The sequence below is a fragment of the Schistocerca serialis genome, chromosome 6, assembly GCF_023864345.2.
Source record: "Schistocerca serialis cubense isolate TAMUIC-IGC-003099 chromosome 6, iqSchSeri2.2, whole genome shotgun sequence".
NCBI lineage: Eukaryota > Metazoa > Arthropoda > Insecta > Orthoptera > Acrididae > Schistocerca > Schistocerca serialis.
In genome coordinates, this window is record NC_064643.1 from 684,353,559 (window position 1) to 684,368,907 (window position 15,349).

The window sequence follows — 15,349 nt, forward strand, 5'->3', positions numbered from 1 at the left end:
TGTTGTAGGGGGATACACATTGAAGAGCCAAAGAAACTGGTACACCTGCCTTGTATCATGTAGGTCCCCTGCGAGCACACAGAAGCGCTGCAACACAATGTGGCATAGACTTGACTAATGTCTGAAGTAGCACTGGAGGGAACTGACACCATGAATCCTGCAGGGCTGTCCATAAATCCGTAAGAGTATGAGGGGGTGGAGATCTCTTCTGAACTAAACATTGCAAGGCATCCCAGATACGCTCAATAATGTTCATGTCTGGGGAGTTTGGTGGGCAGCGGAAGTGTTTAAACTCAGAAGAGTGTTCCTGGAGCCACTCTGTAGCTATTCTGGGCATGTGGGGTGTCACATTGTCCTGCTGGAAGTCCTCAGAATGCACAATGGGCATGAATGGATGCAGGTGATCAGACAGGATTCTTATGTATGTGCCACCTGTCAGAGTTGTACCTAGATGTATCAGGGGTCCCATATCATTCCAACTGCATATACCCCACACCATTACAGAGCCTCCATCAGCCTGAATAGTCCCCTGCTGACATCCAGAGTCCATGGATTCATGAGGTTGTCTCCATACCTGTACACATCCATCTGCTTGATACAAGACTCGTCCAACCAGGGAACATGTTTCCAGTCATCAACAGTCCAATATCGGTGTTGATGGGCCCAGGTGAGACGTAAAGCTTTGTGTGGTGCAGTCATCAAGGGTACATGAGTGGGCCTTCAGCTCCGAAAGCCCACATCGATGATGTTTTGTTGAGTGGTTTGCACACTGACACTTGTTTATGGTCCAGCATTGAAATCTGCAGTAGTTTGCCAAAGTGTTGCACTTCTGTTGCATTGAACAATTCTCTGCAGTCATCATTGGTCATGTACTTGCAGATTCAAACTCACGTAAACCTTGATAACTTGCCATTGTAGCAGCAGTAACTGATCTAACAACTGCACCAGACACTTGTCTTATATAGGCGTTGCCGACCGCAGTGCCATATTGTGCCTATTTACATATCTCTATATTTGAATATGTATGCCTAAGCCAGGTTTTTTGGCGTTTCAGTATGGGATGGCTTAGACAGAATGTCTAATTGGTGCGATGGATGGTAGCTACTCCAGATGTAGAAAAATGTAAGTTAATGCAGATGAGTAGCAAAAACAGTCCCATGAAGCTGGTCTGCAATATTAGTGTTGCGCTGCTCGACACAGTCACATTGACTTAAGATCTATACATAGTGTTGCACATGGATATGAAACAGACCCAGTGCAAAATGTAGGTAGTAGAGCAGTCAAATGGTCAACAGCACTTTATTGGAAGAATTTTAGGAAAGTGTAGTTCCTCTACACAAGAGACCACTTATAAAACAATACCATGACCCATTCTTAAGTACTGCTTGAGCATTTGGGCTTCTCACCATATCAGAGTGAAGGAAGACATGAAAGTCATTAAAGGGGTCATCAGAAGAATGTGCTGACCCTTGTCTTTGAATCTAACCAAACATATAATATGCAAGAACTCAAAATACACTGATGAGACAAATCATTATGACAACCTGCTTAACAGCTTGTTTGCTCATCTTTGGAGTGAAAAACATCACTGATTCTGCTTATCAGGGATCCAACAGTTGGTTTTTAGGTTTCTGGAGGTAAGTAGCATTAGATGCATATGCACAAGTCATGAAAATTGTGCAAATAACAGGCCACTGATTTGCGTACATGGTGATGGCACCCAATAGTGACCCACATGGGTTGCATAGGATTTACATCAGGCAAATTTGGTCACCGAGACATCAACATGAGGTCACTATAATACTCCTCAGACCACTGTAGAACAATTCTGGCTCTGAGACATGCATGATTATGCTGCTGAAATATGACATCGCCATTGGGGAAGACGTCAAACATGAAGGGGTTCAGGTGGTTTGGAGCTATAAGCGTGTCTTCCATTATGACCATAGGTCCCATGCTATGTCTCTCACAGCATAGTACTGCTCCCAGCAGCCTGCATCTGTAGCATGCTGCACATTTCAAGCTGCCATTCATCTCTACGGCACATTTGTGGAGGCCTTAGACTTAGTGTGACTGTAATGTGATTCACCCCAAGAGCCGACACATTTACACTGATAGACGGTCGAATCCTGATGGCCCTGTGCCCAATGCCATCATAACTGATGGTGCCATTGGGTCAACATGTGAACATGAATGGGGAGTCTGCTGCAGAGGTCCATTTTCACCAATGTACAATGAACATGTGACGGAGCTAGCTGGGATACTTTTACTTCACCTCTTGTTTTGTCATCTGCCTCCTTAGAATCCATGTTTTCACTTTTAACTAATTACAATTAACATACGTGAGTATAATCTGCATTTTCATAAAAGGGAAAGGTTGGCCCTCAGTTTTAAAGAATATAACACCAAATCTAATTTTGTGCTTTATTTTGACTATTCCTATTTAGTATCTTTTGTTATGGGTTGAAATCAGTAATTGTTTCGTAACTTAAATTCTATTGTTGGCTAATAAACAAATATAAATTCTGTACTAATTACAAACATTTGGAGTAACAACTAATAGTATTCTTAAATGATCTATTAGGCTCTATTCAAAAACATGTTAGCAAAGCCAGCTCTTAATTAATTCCAAAGTAATTAACAGTTTTGCCCAAAGTATTGTTTTGCGTACTTATATTTGTTAATTTCATGATTTTAACAAATAATTCGGCTTAACACTTGAAGGAGAATAAACTGTTAAAAATAACCAATTTTTCGATAGATTCAGTTAATTAATGAGTTAAGTTGTAATTGTAATTTCTGTAAATTTAGCTTCGAACAATGTGTAGTTTCAGTACCTATTATTGTGAGGATATATAAGGGTCTGGTTTTTGGTCCCGAGACAGTTTGTCCGTGGCCGAGTTTCAGACGAGGAACCTGTATTGGTTTGAATGACAACAATCCATCAACTTAACAGTGAAATAAGTGTTACACCAATAGCCAGTGTGTTAAAACAATGACAGTGTCTACTCCGTACATACTTTTCTATTATTCAAGAACTGTGAACTTTGTGGTTAGGTTTTTACTGCTCGTAGATGTTCAACAGGAAACTATTGTAGCAGTATGTGGATGTTTGCCTGTTAATGAGGCTTATCGAAAGTTAAACAATTGTGCACTGGCCATAAAACTGTGTATTATTGGGGGGGGGGGGGGGGGTTGTGAATAGTGAAAGTAAAGTATTTTGCAACACAAATGTGCACCTGTTGGCTACATCATTTAAAGTGGACAGTACTCCACTCCCACTCCCTATTTTTTCAGCTATTATGTCGACACCAAGGACTACAAATGAAGAAATAAAGCAGGGAACATCATTACAAACAGTGTGCTGCGAAACAGTTGTGTGTGTACCAGCATTGTGCTCTTTCAGCAGAGATGCCACAGATCACCATCTATCCTACCTTGCAGAGCAGAAAAGCCTCTGAACCCCAAGTTCTGTGAAGAATTGTGGACATCCAACCATTCAGTGCCTAGTGGTAGTTTCGCTGTCCTTATATGTCTTTCTGTAAATGCTCATGACAGTAGCACATGAAAATTTGACCAGCTTTGCCATTCCTGAGATACTTGCTTACAGTCTCTGTGTAATAATAATGTGCCCTTTGCCGGAGTCACTTTTCTTGATGGATTTCCCAACCTGCAGCCCATATCTTTGCTATGGTGATCCCCCATCTGTGTCTGCTCTGCTTACATACTTTTCTTACCACATTATGTGCCTGCAATGCTACCACCAGCTGGCAACCAACATCATGGTGGGCAGAGGTCATAATGTTTTGGCTGATCAGTGTAATCTGTTGTGCATTAGCTCTGCTGACTCTTTCAGATCAGAGGTGTGCTGCTAAATTTGTTACCAGTAGGCTTGAACAAAACATGAGTATTATGTAGAGTCTTCATGAACTCAAAGGGAATCCACTGAGGAAAGGTGATGTTCTTTTCTCAAAACATAATTCAGAAAATTTAGAGAACCAGCATTTGTGGCTGACTGCAGAATTATTCTATGGCTACCAATGTACATTTTGCATAAGCACAGCAAAGTGAAGATAAGAGAAATTAGGGCTGGTATGGAGGCATATGGACAGTTGGTTCTCTCTAGCTCCATTTGTGACTGGAACAGGAAAGGGAATGACTACTAGTGGTAGAAGGAACTCTCAGCCATACATCTAATGGCAGCTTGTGGAATATGTGCGTACATGTAGACGAAAAGACTCTGTAATAAGTAAAATTATACTCAGTATTAACAAATTTCTATTTTTGTGAGATACTTTTCTTGCTGTTACCAGTCTGCATTTTTGTTTATCCTCTCTACTTTGACCATTGTTAGTTATTTTGCTGAGCAAATAGTAAAACTTGTCAATTTCTTTTAGTGTCTCATTTGCTAATCTAATTCTTTCAGGATCACCTGATTTTATTTTACTACATTCCACTGTCCTTGTTTTATGTTTGTTGACAATCTTCTTATAACCTCTTGTCATCTCTGACAGAATCTTACTGTCGTCAGCATACCTCAGAGATTTGGTTTCTCCTCCCTGAACCATAACTCCCTTTCCAGATTTCTCTTTGGTTTCCTTTACCACTTTCTCAATGTATATGTGAACAAGCTTAGCGATACACTGCAACTTGCAAACATGTCTCATTCTCTTTTTCAACTACAGATCTCCTTTGAAGTCCTTTGATTTTGTAATTGCAGTCTGCTTTGCATTTTGTTGAATAAGTCATAGGAATTTGCAAAGAATGGACTTTCAGTCCAGCTGGAGACACACAGTGATTGAGTGTTTTGAAAAGTTGATGCTGACAATGTGGTTTAGGCAGTGGTGGGACAGAGCCACAGCATGTGTGTTATTTATTTATTTTTTTGTGTTCCAGTGATCCATGTTGTAAATATTTCACGGGATATGCAATTTGTCAGTTTTACAAGTTTGGTGTGGTTACATACTATAGTATTATATAAACAGTACAAATCAATTTTGTGTTGAAGTACCTACAAATAAGGTTCTGTTACAAAAATAAAATTTTTATATAAATAAATAGTACAGAAAATCTATTATAGAAAAATATATATACTCATATTTACAATAATAAATAGACAGGACCACACATAAGAATCTTTGTAAGTACGGTATCTGTGAGTTCCAGGTACTTTACATAGTGGTCCAGGAACTATCCTATAGTGTAAAATGATGCTTGCTATAGAACCTGCCTTAAGTTAAATAAAAAAGAGAGCTATTCATTTACTAAATACGTAATTTGTGAAGGGAGGGCATTAAAAATCTTACAGCCACTGAAATGGACCATCTTTTGTACTATACTCCAATTTCCTTAGTCATAGTGGATATTGTCTTTTCTTCTGGTGTTGTGGCTATGATACTATTACGTTTCAAAAGGGGCGTTATTGACTTATGAAGCACATAAGGGAGAATATATATTGTACAGAGTGTGTGAAGATTTCAAGTTCCTTAAAAAGATTTCTGCATGTTGCTCTTTGGTGTACTCCACTCATGATTCTTGTGGGTCTTTTCTGTGAACAAGCACTTTTCTAGCTAGTGGCTCATTTCCACAAAATATGATGCCACATGCTGCGAAAATAACCATAATAAGCTGATTTAATGGTTTTTCATGTTTCTATAAGAGCAAACAATGTGTAAAGCATAAGTTTCAGAATTCAGTCTTTTGCATAGATCCAGGATGTGGTTTGAACAGTTTAATTTGCTATCAGAATGTAAGTCCGGGTATTTTGAACTGTTCACCCTATCTATCTGGTATATCTTCAGAGATTGTGTGCAACTGAATATAGTTTGTTTCACTGTAATTAACAGAAAGACCATTTACATTAATCCCATTCACAGTATCCCTAAAAGCCTTATTAGTTGACACCTCAAGTTTCTGTAATGAATTGTCAATAAGTAGTGTACTGTCATTAGCAAAGATGGTGAGTTTACAAAATTCTGTACAAGTATGTTGCTCATTAATAAAAAGAATAAAAAGTAGCAGACCCAGAACTAAGCCCTGAGGCACTCAGCATGTGTTGGTTGCCCATTCTGATGATGTTGAGACACCTCAGGTAGCCAGTACATCTTTCTCTTTTCTGTTTGTTAGACACAAATCAAGCCACTTCCCCTGTTGCACCACTTGTGCCTAGATATGTAGCTTTTGTGTAAAAGTATTTGATGAATGTGACAATATTGCAGAAAGGAAAGTTGCTACTCACCACATAGCAGAGATATTGAGTCACAAATTGGAACAACAAAAAGACTATCACAAATATAGCTTTTGGCCAGTAAGGGCTTAGTCAAAATTAGACGACAAACACACACATACACACTCATGCAGATGCAACTCACACACACATGACTGCAATCTCAGGCAGCTGAGGCCGCACTGCAAGCAGCAGCACCAGTGCATGATGGGAGTGGCGACTGGGTGGGGGTAAGGAGGAGGCTGGGGTGGGGAGGGGGAGAGATGGTAGGGTAGGGGTAGCCAACAGTGATGTGCTGTTGGGGAGTGTGCAGGGACGAGGTGGAAAGAGGGTAGGACAGCTATGTGCAGTCAGGAGGTTAGACGGAGGGCAGCAGAGACTGATGACTGACATAAATCCTTTTCTTGGGTCACAAAAATTTCCAACTATCTTCATCTTTTTGTTGAAGTACTCCAAAACATTGGCAGCAAATGCAAATATTGCATCTTCTGTTGATAAACCCTTCTGAAATCCAAATGAGTTTTGCTGGTGATGTTGTTAGCACTGTGGTGCTAAACAGTCGTGGCATGTATTAGTTTCTCCATAATTTTGGAAAAACTTGTCAGTAGTGAGACTGACTAATAGTCAGCAGTGTCTGCTTTACATCCTTTCTTATACATAGGTCTTACAACTGCATACTTAAGTCTTTCAGGAACTATTTCTTGCTTAGTTGGTACAGGTCAGCCTCACCAGGAGTCCATATGGCAAAGATGCCATCACTGTATCTAAACCAAACCAGGGGCTGAAGGCAAAATACATACTACCGAAGGCAGAGCCACCTATGAAATAACATGTCAAATACCAGATGATATGTAAACACTGTTCGGCATTTTACATTGGCATGACTACCACCCAGTTGTCAGTCAGGGCATAGGCAGAGGGTGTATATCAGCAACACACAGTATCCTGTTGCAGAGCATGCTTTACGACATGACTCGATGCCTGTTCCATGACACACGTGATTTGGATTTTTCCCCTAGACACCAGTTTCTCAGAACTCCACAGGTGAGAACTAGTGCTACAACATGTCCTTGGTTCTCACCACCCACCTGGCCTTAATTTACATTAATTCCTTCTGTCTCATAATTTCTTCACAGTAACTACTCCTTTCTTCACTCCATTTTAGTTTTATACATCTTTTATATTCTGATGTATCTATTTTTTTCCATTGCCGCAGTCACCTCTTTTACATACAATTCACTTAGCTTTTCACTCTTATTAACTCGTGCATGATTCACATAAAACTTCGGAGCTGATAGGCCTTGGTCGACGTTTAAAACTCTCCCCTGACATTTCATCTCCCACTGCGGGAGACATCCTCCGAGGTAAAGTGGCGAACTGCTTTACCTCGGAGAATGCCTTCCGCAGTGGGAGACAAAATGTCAGGGGAGAGTTTTATACACTGATCACGGCCTATCAGCCTGAAAGTTTTAAGTAAAGACAATACCGGCCGTGAAAGCTTACATTGTATGATCATGCTTGATGTTTAAGCAGTAATGCCAGGCTAGCATGTTACCCTGTCATCCACCTTTAAGCTCTGAGGTTTTCAAATCTCATCTGTAGTCCCCAACAATCAGTCTTTCCTTCTCATCCCGTCCAGCAAGTATGCCCTGACACAATGTTTTGGATAACTTTCTGAACTCTACCTGTTTCCCTAAACCTCTCCAGTCCTTTTCCTTTCCCCCCTCTTCTTTACCCTTTACCTCTTCTGCCAGGAGGAGGAGCCACTGGCTCCGAGTGCATGTAAAAGTTAAACCTTTTTGTGTGTGTGTTCTCCTACCACCACTTGGTGAGTAGATTTTTTATCTATCCGTTTACATTACACTGTCAGTAACTGATTGTTTTTGTCCTTACAGATACTAAACTATAAGAGGACATCAGGTGTTCAAGTCTGTTCTGTGTGTATTTTCTGTTAAAAAGTTCACATTAAGGTCACTCATTTTAACGAATAATTTAGTTTTTCAGGACAGGTGGGACAAGAGTGATTCGATATGTCTCTGAAAAACATTTTTATACCCAGAAAGTGCCTTATAAATTGACGGGACAATAACTGTTGTACTATCTGCTGTTATCTAGATGCCACACACCTCAAATTGCCATTTACCACAATATTTGCTTACATCTGAAGATTTATACACAACATTATTTCTAACAAATATTGTAGTTCCACCTTTTCCCATCTTAGATCTACAATAATGATCAACTAAACAAATGTTTTCAGTCTGTAACACGCGGATTCTGTTCATGATATGATGTTCAAAGAAAAACTGTATATCAAATTCACTTCTATTTCACATCTGTTTTATTTTTCAGAACTCTTATATTTCGATGAAATGCAGACTTGTTCAGTATTGGATTTGTATGATATTTCTTTGGTTTGAAGATGGCCAATGATGGCTGAAACAGTCATTTTGTTTTGAAATTAGTGTGATTATTTTTTGTAAGTCAGAGTTAGTATAGCATCACATGTTCCTTTATTTCTCCCAAATCGAAATGATCTTAACAAAGCCTCAGATGGTGGAGTAAATCTCGTACATTTGATTTACACTGAATGTTTAACAGTGTCTAATACAACTTTGATAATACTCTTTATTTGTGATCTTCTCAGCATGGAGGCTGTGAATTTCTCTTTTCTCCTCCGCTGTCACTCTATGAACATTTTCCCCTACCCTTTCCCATCCTCCTAATCAAATTAGCTGTGGTTGTGGCAGCTAGAGACAGAGAATGATGAGAAAGTGTAGAGACACACTGATAGCTCTTAAGGTAAGTATAATAGAAACAGTGGTTAAATTAAAAATCTTGCTTTGTTTAATAGCAAATTCAAGGGTTCAGGAGCCCAAGCTATAAGCTAAGAAAAAATATTTTTAAGTTATAGCAAAAGTATAATGAAATTCTCAAGCACATTACAGAATAAAAGTGACATGTGTAAAGAATATGTAACTTCTGAACAGTGCACAAGTTGAAACATATGATGTAGTATTACAAATGATTTCAATTTTCTCTTTTGTTCTTGCAGGGATGCTGTTATCTTCATTTCTGTGGGGCTTTTTATCAGATATGCTTGGCAGAAGAAAACTTATAGTTGTAGCTTATGCAGTGGATGGAGTTTTAAATTTGATTGGGAGTTTCACACAGAGTTTTGCATTTTTGGTAGTAATCAAATTTATGACTGGTGTAGTGTAAGTATAGCATTATAATGTGTTTTGGTACAATAATGTATTTGCTCAGTTTTTCTTAATACCAGGTCATGGGCTTCACCTTTTATTTTACTTAATCTGTCAGTACATGCACAGCTGAATTATTAAGGTCAGAACAAGTCCGTAGATAAGACATTTGTTTGAAAATTTTGATGTGGAATGTAAAGAAGAATGTCAGAATTGAAATTAAATTTTAAGTGAAAGTACTGTTTACCTGAAGGAAAAGCGTATTATGATTTTTATTTATTTACTTATTCATCCGTGGACCAATAAATATTGTATGGATGTTGTCAGTTTATAATACATGAGCACACATTTTACAATGAAACAGATTTCTCATATTTTGAGTAGTTTTTATAACTAGTCATACACACATTTATACACATTTATAATTACATAATATTTTGGTGATAGTGTTATATATTGCTAATAATTGTGGCCTTTGATTGTGTAAATCATGGAATTCTTTTAGATAAGCTAAATCATTATTGTTTGAGTGGGGCAGTGCACAAATGGTTTAATTCATACTTAACTGGAATAATGCAGAAAGCTGAAATAAGAGGTTCATGTAATGTTAAAATAACAGCTGATTCCTCAAACTGGGGGGCTATCAAGTACGGAGTCCCACAGGGGTTGGTCTTAGGTCCTTTACTGTTCTTGATATACATTAATGACATTCCACATTGATGAAGATGCAAAGTTAGTTCTTTTTGATGGTGATACAAGAATAGTAATAACATCCAAAAACCAAGAACTAAGTAATGTAATTGTAAATGATGTTTTTCACAAAATTATTAAGTGATTCTCAGCAAACGGACTCTCTTTAAATTTTGATAAAACACAGTATATACAGTTCCGTACAGAAATGGCACAACTCCAGTAATAAATATAGACTTTGAACAGAAGGTAGAATTTTCAAAATTTTTAGGTGTGTCCATTGATGAGAGGTTAAACTGGTAGCAACACGTTGATGGTCTGCTGAAACGTCTGAGTTCAGCTACGTATGCTATTAGGGTTATTGCAAAATTTGGTGATAAGAATCTCAGTAAATTAGCTTACTATGCCTACTTTCATTCACTGCTTTCATATGGCATCATATTCTGGGGTAATTCATCGTTGAGTAGAAAAGTATTCATTGCTCAAAAACATGTAATCAGAATAATTGCTGGAGCCCACCCACGGTCATCCTGCAGACATCTATTTAAGGATCTAGGGATCCTCACAGTAACTTCACAGTATATATATTCACTTATGAAATTTGTTGTTAATAATCCAACCCAGTTCAAAAGTAATAGCAGTGTGCATAGCTATAACACCAGGAGAAAGGATGATCTTCACTATGCAGGGTTAAGTCTGACTTTGGCACAGAAAGGGGTAAATTATGCTGCCACAAAAGCCTTCGGTCACCTGCCAAACAGGATCAAAGCCTGACAGATGGCAAACTAACATTTAAAAATAAATTAAAAGAATTTCTAGATGACAACTCCTTCTACTCATTGGCTGAATTTTTAGATATAAATTAAGTGTCATGCAATATCTTGTGAAATGTAATATCTTGTACATACATCTTTTGTTAACTTGACACATTCCACATCATTACAAAGTGTCGTATTCATGATCTATGGAACAAGTATTAATCTAATCTAATCGAATCATCTATGTTAAATATTCTTTTATAGTATAACAACTTTTACTTACTAAGAAGGTTTTAAGCTTTTGTCTGAAAGTGAGGGGCTCATTTATTTCATTAATTTCCTGTGGAAATTGGTTATACAGATTTATCCCATTATAAAATATACTTTTTTGCATCTTTTCCTTGTTCGTTCTATCTCGGTGGAGGTGGTGACAAGCTCTTGTTTCATGGTCATGAATTAGGCTGTTTGTGTTGTACGTGTTGAGATTTTTCTTAATGAATATTATGTTCTGAAAGATATGCTCACAAGAAACAGATAGAATGCCTATCTTTCTAAATAATTCTAGACAGTGGGGCCTGTTGTTGCTGTTTGCTATTATCCTTATGGCTCTTTTTTGTACTTTGAACACAGTTTGTATGTTACTGGCACTTGTTCCCCAAAACATGATTCCATAGCTGAGGACTGAGTGTAGATATCCGTAATATGTTATTTTAAGACAGGTATTATTGCATACTGGTGCAAGGATTCTAAGAGCATAGCATGCTGTGGATAATTTCTTTACCAAAATGTTGACATGGTTTGCCCATTTCAATTGGCTATCTACATTCATCCCTAAGAATTTGGTACTTGTTACACATTCTAATTCATTATTATTAACTTTTATTCTAGTGGCATAGTGTTTTTTGTTCAATTGGAAGTTAATATAGTTAGTTTTCTTTACATTTAGAGTTACTTTATTTTTTAATGACCAGTTGTGGACATCATTGAGAGCCTTGTTTGCTCTTTCTGACAGTTATGTTGGATTTTCACCTGTTGTTACTATGTTGCTGTCATCAGCAAAAAGGATTTTTTCTCCATGTCTGATAATTTTCGGGAATTCGTTAATGTATATAAGAAACAATATTGGGCCTAATACACTTCCCTGTGGGACGCCTATATTCACATGTTCTGGGTCAGACAGGTGTTTTACAAGGGAATTGTTTGAAACTTGTTATATCTCAACTCGTTGAACTCTGTTTTCCAAGTATGATTTGAACCACTTCTTTGTTACACCTCTTATTCAAATTTGCCCTAATTTATGAAGTAAGATTTTGTGGTCAACTATATCAAAGGCCTTGGACAAGTCTAAAAAGATACCACTTACATTTTCACCTTTGTCCAGTGCTTCTAAAATTACTTTAGTGAACTGTGCTATAGCAGATTGTGTGCCTTTTCTGGGCCTAAAACCAAATTGGTCATTGGAAAGAAGGTTATATTTATTCAGGTAATTTAGCAGTCTCTTTTTGACTAGTATTTCTATTATTTTAGAAATAATAGACAGTATAGAAATCGGCCTGTAGTTCTCTACATTTTCCACATCTCCGTTTCTAAGGATAGGTATAAATTTTGCTTGTTTTAGGTACTCCGGAAAGTATCCAGATTCGAAAGATTCATTAATTATGTCTGTTAATGGGCCCTATATGGAGTCTATACATTGTTTAATTACGCAGACTGGGATTTCATCAAGTCCTACTGAAGTTTTATTTTTTAGTTGGTGTACTACTAGAGCCACTTCCCTTTCTGTAGTTGGCAAGAGCACCATTGAGTTTGTTGGCTGGTTCTGAGTAGGTAAATCATACGTATCTGGAAATTTCTGCTGTAATTTTTTTGCAATACTACTGAAATATGAGTTTACAAAATCAGCTAATTTTTTAGGGTTACCTACTGGTACATCTTTTTAATATGTGAATTGAGGTCCTTTTTAGCAGAGTTACATGTTTCCTGTTTGACGATGTTCCAGGCTGCTTTGCTCTTGTTTTCGGCTTCAAGTAATATTTTGTTGTTTGAAAGTTTTTTTGCAGCTAGCAGCACCTTTCTGTATATTTTCCTGCACTTTTTGTAGAATTGCAGAACTTCTGGGTTAGAGTGATTATTTTTTATGGAGATAGAGGGGCTGGGCAGTACTTACCTCAGCTCAGTACAGCCGATAGATACACATAAAACAGAACCGAAAATTTACGTTCCTAGCTTTCGGAACAAATGTTCCTTCATCGGGGAGGAGAGAGGGGAAGGAAAGGGAAGAAGGGAAAGGAGATTCAGTTACTCACATCCCAGGTTATGAAGCAACAGGGAAAGGAAAATAGGGAGGGTAGCAAGGATGGAGGCATGGTTGTCAGAGGGAAGCCAAAGATATTCTACTGTAAGTACTGTGCCAGCTTCAAACCAAAGAGGATGCACACAGAAGTAAAGAGGTATATGGTATAAAGATAAACACAACTATGTAGGATGAAAAGACGCGAGGAAAGATGCGAGGAAAGGGAAAGAGGAGAAGACTGAAGAGTAAATGGGAGTGAGGTTGTTTAACGTAGGTTCAGTCCTGGGGGATGGCGGGATGAAAGGATGTGTTGGAGTGCAAGTTCCCATCTCCACAGTTCAGAGGGACTGGTGTTGGGTGGGAGAAGCCAAATGGCACATACGTTGTAGCAGGTTCCTCGGTCACAAGCATAATGCTGGAGGGCATGCTCCGCTACTGGGTATTGGGCATCTCCTAGGCGGACAGTTCATCTGTGTCCGTTCATGCACTCAGCCAGTTTAGTTGTTGTCATGCGGATGTAAAAGGCTGTGCAGTGCAGGCATGTCAGTTGATAAATGACATGTGTGGTTTCACACGTGGCCCTGCCTTGAATTGTGTGTGTTTTACCAGTAGCGGGGCTGGAGTAGGTGGTTGTGGGGGGATGCATGGGGCAGGTTTTGCAGCGAGGTCGGTTACAGGGGTAGGAACCGCTGGGTAGAGAAGGTAGTCTGGGAATATTGTAGGGTTTAACAAGGATGTTACGGAGGTTAGGGGGGCGACGAAAGGCAACTCTGGGTGGTGTGGGGAGAATTTTGTCAAGGGATGATCTCATTTCAAGGGTTGACTTGAGAAAGTCATATCCCTGGCGGAGTAATTTGTTGATGTTTTTGAGGGCAGGATAATATTGGGTGACACGGGGGATGCTTCTGTGTGGTATGGGGTTAGGAACATTGTTGTTGGACGGGGAGGAATGTATTGCTCGGGAGATCTGTTTGTGGACAAGGTCTGCAGGACAGTTGCGGGAGAGGAAAGCACTGGTCAGGTTATTGGTGTAATTGTTGAGGGATTTGTCACTGGAGCATATACGTTTGCCACGAATACCTAGGCTGTAGGGAAGGGAGCATTTGATGTGGAATGGATGGCAGCTATCAAAGTGAAGGTACTGTTGTTTGTTTGTGGGTTTGATATGGACAGAGGTGTGAGGGAAGGGAGCGTTTGATGTGGAATGGATGGCAGCTATCAAAGTGAAGGTACTGTTGTTTGTTTGTGCGTTTGATATGGACAGAGGTGTGGATGTGAGCTTCAAGAAGATGAAGGTCAACATCCAGGAAGGTGTCTTGGGTTTTGGAGAAGGACCAGGTGAAATTCAGATTCGAAAAGGAGTTGAGGTTATGGGGGAAATTAAGGAGTGTTTCTTCACCATGAGTCCAGACCACAAAGATGTCATCTATAAACCTATACCAGGCCAGGGGAAGCAGCTGTTGGGTCTTCAGGAAAGCCTCCTCCATGCGGCCCATGAAGAGGTTGGCATAGGACGGAGCCATCCTGGTTCCCATGGCCATTCCCCTGATTTGTTTGTAGGTCTGGCCTTCAAAAGTGAAGTTATTATGGGTGAGGATGAAGTTGGTAAGTGTGATAAGGAACAAGGTTTTTGGAAGATCTTCGGGTGGGTGTTGGTAGAGGTAGTGCTCAAGGGCAGAGAGACCATGGGTATGTGGGATGTTTGTGTAAAGGGACGTAGCATCTATGGTGACAAGAAAGGTTTCCGGTGGAAGAGGAGTGGGAATGGATATGAGGCGTTCTAGGAAGTGGTTTGTGTCTTTGATGTAGGATGGGAGTCTGCGGGTGATAGGTTGGAGGTGCTGGTCTACCAGAGCTGAGATACGTTCGGTTGGGGCTTTGAAGCCTGCTACAATGGGACGGCCAGGATGGTTCTCTTTGTGGATTTTGGGTAATAGGTAGAAGGTAGGGGTACGTGGCTCAGGTGGAGTGAGTAAGTCTATGGAAGCCGTTGTGAGGGACCTTGGATTTTTAGGATTTTTTGCAGCTCAGTCTGGATGGAGGGAATGGGATCCCGGGTAACAGCTTTGTAGGTTGAGGTGTCGGACAGTTGACGCAGTCCTTCTGCAACATATTCCATACGATCAAGTACGACAGTTGTGGAACCTTTATCCGCCGGGAGGATGACAATAGAGCGGTC

General features: G+C 39.4%; 1 protein-coding gene across 1 annotated transcript in view; it reads left to right on the forward strand.

Annotated features, from left to right (window-relative positions):
• The window catches only part of LOC126485115 (synaptic vesicle glycoprotein 2B-like), a 299,914-nt gene that overhangs the window by 132,438 nt on the left and 152,127 nt on the right, over nucleotides 1–15,349 (forward strand). Inside the window, exon 4 of the mRNA XM_050108744.1 lies at nucleotides 9,282–9,444. Within this exon, the coding sequence (XP_049964701.1) occupies nucleotides 9,282–9,444 (163 nt within the window). The remainder of the gene's footprint in view (nucleotides 1–9,281; nucleotides 9,445–15,349) is intronic.